The sequence below is a fragment of the Hyperoodon ampullatus genome (genome assembly GCF_949752795.1).
Source record: "Hyperoodon ampullatus genome assembly, chromosome: 1".
Taxonomy (NCBI): Eukaryota; Metazoa; Chordata; class Mammalia; order Artiodactyla; family Ziphiidae; genus Hyperoodon; species Hyperoodon ampullatus.
The window spans coordinates 177,459,563-177,471,938 of NC_136914.1; the positions used below are offsets into that span (position 1 = coordinate 177,459,563).

The following is a 12,376-nucleotide window of genomic DNA, read 5'->3' on the forward strand; positions in this document are numbered from 1 at the left end:
GGCCAAATCTTCAAAAGAAAAGGAGCTTGTTAGCAACAAACCGTCTCCCCTTGCTAAATTATGCTGAATTAGAATTCCTAAAAGTATAATATATACATACAGGGCTTTATTAACACATTCAGGCTTAGCAGAACAATGGAAATATTATTTTGTGGCTTGATTTTGTTTGAATGTGTTTTCAGAAGAATTCTTAAAAAAAAACCTTTATCAATTAATAAATAAATTCCTGTCAAACTGAGGTCAGATTTTGCACATAGCCTATATACGCTGAGAGAATACAGATGACAATGATAAGAGTGTGTAAGTTTTTTCAGAAGAAATCATTATTTTCTAAAAGAATTAGAATGTCTATACAGACAGCCTTTGGGCATTTTATAGCTTGATTCATGTTTAATGTTCACTGACAACATGTATCATAACTATACAGTGGTCACTGTAGATTTCTTTTCCAGAAACCATTCATTTCCAATGATCAAAGCACAAGTTTCCTCCACTGGGGGTTTCTGAGTGCAATACAGGAGCAGCACAGGGAAGAGTGAACGGTCTGGTTCCCAGTTAGCTGCTCTGCCTAAGATTCCACAATCCTGCTATCAATCCAGACTCACCAAGCATAAGGGGGAAAATTAAGGGTTTATGGCCTAAACCAGGGCCAAATCTGACCATGCAGTAACCTCCTGTCTATGGCTGCACAAACCCAGGCACCCCATTGGTTTATATATTGTCTTTGGCAGAGTTGAGTAGTTGCAATAGTGACTGTAAAAGCAGAGCCTAAAATATTTACTATCTGGTCTTTTGCAGAAAAAAATTGCCATCTCCTGGTACAGACTACTTGCACTTAACTCAACTACCTCAAGTGCTGTGACCATCAAAACATCTTAAAACCATTCTGAAGAAAGAGATACAGAAAAATACATGCCAAGAAGCCAACCATGTCATAATCTACTCCTGCTCGATGCAAATCTACATCATCTAAAGGTAGCTTTCTTTTTATTCTTACACTATCACCTTTATACACCCTTTTATTCATGGTCCCCCAAACAAACCATCAGTTGGTCCAATGTAACATGTTGTTTTTTGGGCAGATGTGAACCACTGATTTCTTTGCCTAATGAGTCAATAAGATGTGGGAACCTGCAAAATTAGGGGCTGGAGTTAGTGCCCTTCATCCAGTCCTTAATCCAGGATGGGGCAGGGTCTTCAAACATCTCCTGCTGTCCATCACTTGTGAGCACTGAGGCTCATGCGATGGGCAGACACTTCTCAAGGTGTCCAGCAGCGGGAACACAGCTAGGGATGGACCTTCTTCGTTATGTAGACCTCACTTGCTTGTGACGTATTGAGGAGCCCTTGGCTTACTGCCCTCGCTTAATTTGACTAACATCGCCAGACCCCACAACTTTCACATGGTTTTGGAACAAATACAAAATGCCTATGTTTCTGGTACACATTTTTTTCAAAATCAAAATCTGTCCAGGGCCGTTATCTACCCTCCCCATACCGGTCCTCTCACTCATGAAAAGCTTTTCACGCTTTTCACACATAGATGTAGGATGGTCCTTGCATTCAGCCTGAGAACACACTGAGGAAATATGAATTGGAGAATGCAAGAAAGCTTTTCTCTCCATTGGATTATGCCTGTACTCTAAAGGCCAGCGAATTACCCAGCCACAGGTGCAGACACTTAACAAAACTGTTCAGGAAGCTCTAGTAAGCAGGGCCATAACCGTTTCCACACACTTCTGTCTCGTACCTGATCTCCTTGTAGCGTGTGCTGGTCAAGGGGTGTCTTGGTGGCAATGTTGCTGTAGTAGGCGTAGGACAACTCCCAGTCCAGGGGGTAGTGATCAATACCCTGGTAGTGTTTGTACCCAAGGTTCATCGAAGACAGCCTCTCACTGCCCTGGCCTCCAACCAAACTATACAACATGCCCTGTTAAGAAGAAATGGACAGTGTTCACAAGATTATAGAAAAGGGTCATAAAATCCTAAACATAGAAAGGTCATCTGGCCTCACCTCTACATATGAGCCTAGTCATTCCAGAAACAAGTTAACATGTCTTTTTTAAAAACGTTAGAAAAGAAGACACAAGAGCTTTCTAATGGCTATCTGTCCTTCTCAATGTCTAACAGCTGAAAATTCCTTTGTCCTTTTCTCAGTGAAGATTGGGAGTCCTCCCCTGACTTATCTCACAGCATCTCTTTGTGTATCTGACAACTGTTCTAAGGATCTTGGTCCACTTCAGTTACATCACCTACAGTCAGATGATCTGAATAGTGGGCCACGTCCCAAACTCACACTCTCAGAACGTTAGTGTTGGGAAGGGTCTTTAGAGATTGACTGGTCCAACCATCTCATTTCAGAGTCGAGGAAATAGAGGCTCAGAAAGTTGAAGTCCTATGTCTTTGGTCAACCAGCCATTTTGTGACAGAGACGGGGCTAGAATCTTCTACCCTATTCCACCTTGGTGGGGACTGCCTCAGGGACTTGGGAAAGCATGCCACCAATCATGAGCTTCTACAGCCAGAGACACACACAAAGAAGTCAAGTGAAAGGAACACAGAGCCACCTGGGAAGGTCTAAACAGTCTGTGTCTCTTCAAATCCAGGATGAACAATCCCATGTGCACAAACAAAAACTAAAAGTGATCAGGGACCATTTAGCAGCACTTATAAAAATGTGATTCCAAATGTTAGGCAAGTTGCATAATAAATTTGGATTCAATACCACAAAACCGTCTAGTATGACATTTATTTTAATGACAGGAGGCTGGATGTGACAATACTTTGCTTAGAGGTCCAAATGATTTCACTTAGCTAAAAAGTCATATGGGATGCTGGACCCACAGCCAGAATAGTTACAAGAATTGGGTAAGAGGCACGTGTTCTTGAATGACTGGGATTCTGGTGAGCCTTGCCCAAACTATTCCTTAGACAGTATACCAATCATATCCCCATGCTGTGTCTAGAAATGGATAAAGTGCCCTTTTTCACTCACTGACAGTGGGAGATCCCGTATTTAACACAGCCTTAGGCTGTTTTTCTTGAGTGTAAAGTTTTTTTACAGGCTCTGCACATGCAGGCTCATTGGCCATGGCTCACGGGCCCAGCCCCTCCGCGGCATGTGGGATCTTCCCGGACCGGGGCACGAACCCGTGTCCCCTGCATTGGCAGGCGGACTCTCAACCACTGCGCCACCAGTGGTTGCCCGAGTGTAAAGTTTTTAAAGGACTCCAGGGAAAATGAACATGTCCAGTTCCACCCGAGGCATGAGAGCCTTACTCTGCAAATATAAGGCAGGTAACTGATGTTCCTGGAGCCTGTGAATACTCTACCTGCAGCTGATCCCGAGGTACATTTAATCCAGTTTCATAAAAGACTGCGAGGTAGTAGGATGCTTTATGGTATCCACAGCAGCTGGCATCCATCAGAAAGGGGACGACAGAGCTAATTTGGTGAAGACCATCAACAAAGGAAAGTCTCTTTACAGCCTTCTCGAATATCCGCCCACCAATTTCTAATACGGATTCACTTTGGTTCCTCAGCACTGTAAATAACACAATTCACAGAACACAAAATTAACTACCATGGGGTCGACAAAATAAGTGGGAACAGCCAACTAAATCACCTGAGTTAATATGGTTGGTCCTGCAGTGACTTGATATATACCAGCTTCTGGGGAGGTAAATCAAACCCGTTGGGGGTGTCATTCTGTAAACAGCTTTTCCTTTGGCACTAAATGACAGCCTAGTATCCTGGAGAAAAGGATGTGCCTTCTATAGCTGAGAGAGCGCCTCAAGAGAGTAATTTACTCAGTGTAACTCACCACCAAGTCAGGACCACTAAAACTGCCAGAGAGATTTTTTTTTTCCCTCTAAGACTCTGAAGGAGGGTGTGTTTTATCTCAGAAATAGTTCCTAGGTGCTGCTGTAAAAAGTTGAGCACAAGAACCTTATTTTGAGATGCTTTCTTATCATCTTTTGCTTCCGGTTTTCCTTGTGGGTTTCTAAATACAATAAAAAGAATGAGTCAACTTTTATTGAGGGCCTATAAAATGCCAAATACTGGGTTGAGTGTCTTATGCAAATTATGTCATGTAATCCAAACATATTTTAAGAGGTAAGTACTATTATTAGCGTCCTCATTTTTCAGATGAGGAGACTGAAGCCTGGAGAAGTCGACTAACTTGTCCAAAGTTACCAAAGCTGGCAAATGGCTGAGCCAAGCTTAGAATCCAGCTTGGTAGGTCACAAAAGCAAGATTCCTACTCACTCTGCTTCACCTACCTCCTGATTAATGGGCAGCCAGTTGTCTTAATAGGTACCTTACCACCATGAGTAGAGACCTCTTTACGCAACTGCTTTAAGCTATGATACTTCCTTTTACCTAATTCTCCCATAAATTGTTAAACTCTTAAGTCCAAATGGGCAAGTTATATGGCCCTATAATCTGCTACAGTCTTTTAAAGTCCATCTACATTATTCATCTCTCGTTTTATTAATTCAGCCAATGAATGTTTACAATTCTATTCTGTGCATCTACTAGATGCTATGTTACAAACAGCTATATAGGATTGCGTAGGTACAATTTCCATTTAAAGAGATGTGGTCAATTTATTTAAAACTAAAATTTTCTCCCCCTAAGAATTATACCCAACATTTTTCTTTGATTTTCTTCATTCCATCCCAAATTAAAATGTTACTAACAACTTCCAGGAGGCAACAAGAGACTCACTCTATCAGCGCTCCATCAAGGAATGAACAGAGGTGAGTTTCCAATGCGGGAAAACTCTCAATGAGAGGATTTGAGATTGGATTTAAGGGCAATTCCTCGGCAGAGGTTGATACCTCTTCCAAGGCATCAATACAGAAGCCAGTGGAATCCACGGATGAAACTGTGAAACCCAAACCATGGATTATGAGCTAATGCCTATCCCTTTGGGCGCACAGGCAGGCTGGCTGCCCCTGGTAGGGGGGCACATGCCTTCACTTGCTGAGCTGTGGAAAAGGAGCCCACCTACCCCCTCACCCAGCGCTAAGGCAGTCCCATCTCCTGGCTCCTGGAACCCCTCACCTCCGCCCTCTCCAGGTTTCTGAGAGGCAGCAGCTTGGATCTGCTTTTACTTACTCTCCATCCCAAGAGGTAGGTGCTAAAAACAACACCTTAACTAAACACATGGAGTTTGCTCCTCTGTTTTGTTTTTAATCCCTAAAGAAATAGCTGCCTGTTGTTAAAAAAAAAAAAATCAAATAATATAGATTTGTATAAAACAAAAACAGAAGTCCTCTCTCTCCCAAATCTTCTTTAATAGTGAAGATAAACTGTTGAAAGCTTGGTGTATATACTTCCAGACTTTTCCTTGGCATAGACAATAATTCATTACACATCTATCTGCCTATATACATATACATTTTCTTTCCAAAAAGCCCCTATAGGTTTGGACTCTCAACTTTTTTTCCCTTATGAGTGTAATTTTTTATCAAACTATATTTGATTTAAAATATTGTGTTAGTTTCAGGTGTAGAGCAAAATGACTCATATATACAGATTCTTTTTCAGATTCTTTTCCTTTATAGGTTATTACAAGATATTGAGTATAGTTCCCTATGCTAGACAGTAAATCGTTTATCTGTCAACTTTCTTTTTTAAATTAACCACATACCACGAATGCCTGTCCACAGCACTCAGAAGCTCATTCTTCCTAAAGTTTCAATAGTATTGCATTCTATAGCAGTGCCGTTCTTCCAACCGGTTCTCTATTTTTAGACTCTTGGGTTGCTTCCACTGCTTTTGCTATAACCAGCAACACAGCAATGAACATCCTCGAGCATTTCCCTCTGCTCATCTGTTGGGATGTATCTGAATAATAACCCTCTTTTCCACCAGGAGGCCGGGGATCTCCTTTTGGATTCTCCCTTTGCATAGCTGAGAGGAAAATTCCATCCTACCCAACCATTAGATAGGATAAGAACTTTCTCTGCTAGATTTGGTATGTACTGCAGTACTCAGATGGAGTTGCAAAGTAAATCCTACTCTTACTTATTCATATATTTACTTTTAAATACATACTCATCTCCGATACCCCTCTGTGCACACTCTGAGCAAAGCAACATTGACAATTTGTTAACGATTCATTCCAGCCTTACCTGCTCTGCCAGATTCATCTTGCTGTGCAGTAGAAGCTAACACAACATTGTAAAGCAACTATACTACAATAAAAATTAATTAAAAAAAAAGCCATTTCACACAAAAAATAAAATAAAATAGGCATTAGAAAAATATCTAATATGATGAGTTTTGCCTGAGTACCCACAGACATGGGCTTTGGGGGCTCAGAGGAGAAAAGAGACTCCAAGCCAAATGCACGTCCAAATGAAACACTTGCCCTGCTGACCTCTGGCACAGAATCCAAGCAATCATTACTGTGATCGCCCAGATCGCTGGGACTGCAGGAGAATAAGGATCAGGAGGGCGATCCTTCACAAAGTTCATATCCTTAGCAAACACACAAGAAAACTTTGCAGACTGAAACGGAGGCAGGTTGAAAAACCTTCATTATTTCTTTTACGTATTAAAATTCTTAACTCCCCCCAGACATTACCAATCAGTATTTTCTCTGCAAAAGAATCTAGACAATTTTCTGCACTAGTGAGTATAATAATAAAATAATAATACTTCTAAAGGAAAACCACTCATTTTGCACATTCTTTAAAGTTTGAATTCCAAATGTGGCACAAAATCAAAGCTCTGATGTCACTGGTGGTATTGTAAAACTGGCAATTGAAAAATCCATTTAATGAAACTATTAATTTCACCCAACAGGTTTAGCATATGCATTTTTTCTAGTAGATCTATAACTAAAAAACATGCCTTATTTATGGAGATCAATGGAGTAATGAAAAACAAACAAACAAAATAGAAGTAGGAGCCATTTTCCCATTTTTCTTTCTTCCTACACCAGAAGCTAAGGAAACAAAGGCACCACCACCATTAACTCTTAATCTCCCTGAGTAGCACAGTGTCGTTTATTTTGCTCTTTTTTCCTTTTTCCAGCAATACCACAAGGTCACCATTTGTGCGCTCATCATTGGTTTTGTTTTGTTTTGTTTTGTTTTGTTTAATTTTTGGCTGCATTGGGTTTTCGTTGCTGAGAGCGGGCTTTCTCTAGTTGCGGCGAGCAGTGGCTACTCTTCGTTGTGGTGTGCGAACTTCTCATTGTGGTGGCTTCTTTTGTTGTGGAGCACAGGCTCTGGGCACACTGGCTTCAGTAGTTGTGGCATGCAGGCTCAGTAGTTGTGGTGCACGGGCTTAGTTGCTCTGCCGCATGTGGGATCTTCCCGGACCAGGGCTCAAACCTGTGTCCCCTGCATTGGCAGGCGGATTCTTAACCACTGCGCCACCAGGGAAGCCCACACTCATCATTAAAAGAGGCAAAAAGCAGAAAATGAGAAGGTAGTCACCTACTGAAGGAACCAGAGCTGCCTCTGATGGAGAATTTGGGAGAAGAAAGGCAGACTTATTCCTTATGGGGGGAATGAGACAACAACAGGAAAGTTATTTTTAGTTTCAAGCTTCCAAAAGGTGTAATGCATCCAGGGAAGAAGTTTGAAAAGGGAAAAAAATGTGAAAGGAGAAAATATCATTTACCCAGAAAAGGAAAGATCTTCACCAAGTTTACTGATTTAAAAAAACACAGCACATCCTTCATTTGCATTCTCATTTGATGAGCTCCACTGGGCTCCCGAGACTCAAAGAAGTGGCCTATTTCTCTCTCAAAAGTAAACTACTTGTACTTTTCTGTCCTGTGCACATTGTCTGGTTTTATACATGTAACTTCTCTCCCTCCCTCCTCCTCGCCCCCTCCCTCCTTCCCTTTCCCTCTTTCTCTCTCTCCGTGGATTTTTTTTTTAACTATAAAGATGCTTTCTTAAATTAAAAAAAAAATAAGATAAAGGTCCTTTAATGAACAACAGTGAACATAGCTCTTAAAGGACACAGGATCCTGGCGTTAGTAAATAACCCCATTGTGTTTCTACCATTTTCATGCTCTGCGTTTTAGTCTCCAAATAAACATTGCAATTGTTGGCAAAAATAAGAAGAGTTAGAAACAAGCTAGAGGGACGATAGTGCAGCCAGCACCTGTCTGCATATTGTGTAGAGGAACCTTGTCCCCTGCACTCTGCTCTCTGAAGCCTGGGGCAGGAGTCAGGCTGTGGCCCTGAAGGAACAATGCAGATGGTGTCAGCCCTGGGAGGGGAGCCCAGCCTCAGACCTGGCTTCCTCCCGAGAACCATTTGCTGGCAGACCTTGGACTTTCTGTAGCCACAGTCATCAGCTACCATGGGCTCAGAGGTGCCCAGTCCAGCATGAAAGGAAGAAAGGAAATAAACAGTTCTGGCCTCAGGGCAAATGTCTGGAGGGTGTGCTGGTCCACTCACCTGTCACGCTTCCCTGGGGCTCCCTACCTTCGAGACCCCCTGCACGTGGGCCATTGTGTCCTTCCTTGTTCCTTCCTGCCATACCAGCTCTCTGGCCTGGAGCCCCACCTAGCTCTGCCATTCCTGCCACCTCTTACCAGCTGGTTCTCACCGTTTCTCTTCCCTGATGCCAGAGCCCCATTCAGAGGGTTTTTGAATTGAAAGCGCTCCATTTTGTCAAGAAAGGTGTGAGAGGAGAGTAAAAAGAAACAGCCAGTATACTTCTTAAAGGATGAAAAGGCATGCATACTAAAATACTACCAGCCTAGCATTAGAAAAAGCCCCAATGCAAATAGGGCAATTTCTATGCTCTGACAAGAGCCATTTTCCTAAAGAACTAGAGTTTCCCCAGGAAACAACACAGAGGTTGACCAAGCAGAATGGTCCCCCTGAAGTCTTTTTTTTTTTTTTTTACATCTTTATTGGAGTATAATTGCTTAACAATGGTGTGTTAGTTTCTGCTTTATAACATAATGAATCAGTTATACATATACATATGTTTCCATATCCCCTCCCTCTTGCGTCTCCTTCCCACCCTCCCCCCCCCGAAGTCTTGAACATGGGGTCTTGTGTCAGATGCCCCCCAGAGCCTGGACAGCAGTGAACTTCAGGACAGAGCATCACAGGAGCATTCCTGGGCCACTCGAGGAAATCAGGATGCAGAGCCGTGGCAGGAAGGGTTGGTTGCTACATCTGTGTGCGCTGCAGCTGGGTGCCCCAAGAGCACTGATGTCTTTACTTATTTATTTATTTTTATAAATTTATTTATCTTATTTATTTATTTTTGGCTGAGTTTGGGTCTTTGTTGGTGCACGCAGGCTTTCTCTAGTTGCAGCGAGTGGGGGCTACTCTTTGTTGCCGTTACGGTGCGTGGGGGCTACTCTTTGTTGCCGTTACGGTGCGTGGGCTTCTCATTGTGGTGGCTTCTCTTGTTGCGGAGCATGGGCTCTAGGCACGCGGGCTCAGTAGTTGTGGCTCGCGGGCTCTAGAGCTCAGGCTCAGTAGTTGTGGCGCACGGGCTTAGTTGCTCCGCGGCATGTGGGATCTTCCCAGGCCAGGGCTCGAACCCATGTCCCTTGCATTGGCAGGCAGATTCTTAACCACTGCACCACCAGGGAAGCCCCTGGACCACTTTTGTTGTCAGGGGAGAGTTGAGAGACAGCATCCTGGCTGACCTGGCACCAGGACTGTATTTGCAAAGGTGTCTTCAGAGCCAGGACAGCAGCTTCTGAGGGAGAAGCAGGCTAAGGAAGCGTGAGAGAAGTGAAAAAAATGTGGAGGAAAGGCAAATAAGCCCACAGACTCCATCGGTCTGGATTGGTGCTATGGCTTAGCTAGCGCAGACCTTGAATTTGTATCTCCTGGAAGTTAAACTCCTTGTTCCTTCACTGATTCACAGACCCAAAAAGACGTTTTTAGTATTTCCAATGAGATAACTTATTCATCTGGAGCGTGTTCAGTGGCTCAACAAATACTTATTGAGGGTCTTCAAAGAAAACCTAGATTCTGTTGCTGTCTTTGAAGACGTCTGAGCTCCACTGTGGAATCAGACAGGCAAATCAATATTGTAATGTGGTAAGACAGGTACTGATAAGGGGACACCTACAAAATGGCAAGGGTGGCAGGGGAGATGGAGCTGACTGCCTGGGGGGACAGGAAAGACGATGTGAGCAGGCAGTGTTTGAGCTGGGACTTGAAGGCTGCTTGCAAGGCAGGCAAATTGAAGAGCATGGGTGGCTGAGGTGTGTTCTTTGAGGGGAGGGGGGCATAAATGCACTGTATAGGGTCATATGGAAGAAAGATTGATAACTAAGCAGCTAACGTATGCCCAGCACCGTTGCAGACACTGTGAAGGAATAGGAAGCATAGTGGGATACTTATACCTCTCGCATTACCCTCAACAAGCTTGCAATCAAGCGAGTAATGGAGACACCCATAGGATCAAAGTGCTGTAAGTCAAGGCAGATGAGACGAGCCCTATCCGGGCGACTCTATCTCTCATATCCATAGGGTACCTTTCTGTCTGTGAAGCTCTTTCGTAGACACTGTCACTTTATGAGAGCATTACATTCTTCATTCCTATGAAACCAGACTTTCCCCGGTATATAAGTTACAAACATAAATTACCCGTCATACCCATAAGGATGGCTATTATCAAAAACCCAGAAAATCACAAGTGTTGGTGAGAATGTGGAGAAATTGGAACACTTGTATGCTGTTGACGGGAATGTAAGATGGTGCAGCCCCTATGGAAAACAGGATAATGGTTCCTCAAAAGATTAAACATAGAATTACTGTATGATCCAGCAAGCCCACCTCTGAGTATACAGCCAAAAGAACTGAAAGCCGAGTCCTAAAGAGATACTTGTACACCACGTTCAAACCAGCACTATTCACAATAGCCAAGAGGGGGAAGCAACCCAAGTGTCCATCAACAAATGAATGAATAAACAAAATGTGGTATAGACACACAATGGAATATTATTCAGCCTTAAAGCGGAAGGAGATTCTGACAGATGCTATAACATGGATGAACCTTGAGGACCTTATGCTAAGCGAGATAAGCCAGTCATGCAAAGACAAATACTGTATGATTGCACTCATATCAGGTATCTAGAAGAGTCAAGTTCATAGACACAGAAAGTAGAATGGTGGTCACTAGGGACTGGGGGTGGGGGCAGGGGCAGGGTGGGGAGTTGTGGTTTAATGAGTACAGAGTTTCAGTTTTGCAAGATAAGAAAGTTCTAGAATCTGTTGTGCAACAATGTGAACGTACTTAATGCTACTGAAGGGTACACCTAAAAATGGTGATGATGGAGAATTCTAAATTATGTGCATTTTACCACAAATTTTTAAAAAAATTACAGTCCTTACAGAGGGTGGGTGTAAATATTTGGGGATTCTCTTTTGCAGTAGAAAAATAGAGCTCAATCTTTTGGGAACAACTAGAAGGTGGTGACCACTCCTGACCTCACTGGGCGGAATGCAGAGGACACTCCTACTGGTTGTAAGCTTCCGACTCTGCACTCCCTGCACCGTTCTCATGGCTCCTTTGAAGAACATCGTTGGCTCAGAGGGAGAGCAGATGATCCATCTAAACTCACACAGTGTCGGGGGAAAACGCTGCCGTCTGAAGCGTGCACGTGCAGCAGCCTGGCAGTAGAGTTGGCTGTATATGTGAGGAGAGGCTGCCAAGAAAAGGGTGAGTCTGTCGCAAAGAACCCGAAATTACAGGCCATTGTCTCATGCTGTCGTATATATTTTTTTAATGCCAGGAAAAAAATAATTCCACCAATTAATTCCCTTTGTGGGAGCTACGGGAGCATTTTTCCTAATGCTTTGCACTTAACCTAAGTCACTCTCATTCAAAACATGGCCTCATCTTTGTCCTATCCTGGGCCACTTGGTCAATACTTGTCTAGTGAATGAATGAATGGAAGGTTGTGATACGAGTGACTTAAGCTACTCACACGGTTTCATTCCTTATCTCTGTTACTGCACCTACTCAGTTCCTACAGCAAGAATTCTAAGCAGCCAACATCTGATCCTTGAGTCTGTTCTTGTAGCTTATCTCAGATACAAGAAATGTAACATGATGAGGATGTTCTAGTAAAGTCTACTGGTCAACAGGACCAAACAGCTCAGGCCAGCAGCAGAAAACACGATGCAAACATAGTTCCTATTGACTAGAGTTGTCCAAAGCGCTGCAAAGCCAGCTAGACACTCACAGCAGGATAAACTTGGATCAAAAGTTATGTGAGGAACCAGGAATAGATACATAGTCACACCAGTCTGACTACTCTTCTTTTTATAGGAGACCAGAGTAAAGATATGTAAATAATGTAATTTTTTTCCCCCTCAATTTACAAAATCAAATTTTCTGCACTTCTCTCAGGATTGTT

General features: G+C 43.0%; 1 protein-coding gene across 2 annotated transcripts in view; it reads right to left on the minus strand.

The window, feature by feature from the left end:
* SEL1L3 (SEL1L family member 3) overlaps positions 1 to 12,376 on the minus strand; it is a gene marked incomplete at both ends in the record, with an annotated part of 101,007 nt that overhangs the window by 43,947 nt on the left and 44,684 nt on the right. For both annotated transcript variants that reach the window (XM_079701660.1, XM_079701659.1), the window contains 2 exons: positions 1,751 to 1,930; positions 3,333 to 3,544. In XM_079701660.1, the coding sequence (XP_079557786.1) occupies positions 1,751 to 1,930; positions 3,333 to 3,544 (392 nt within the window). The remainder of the gene's footprint in view (positions 1 to 1,750; positions 1,931 to 3,332; positions 3,545 to 12,376) is intronic.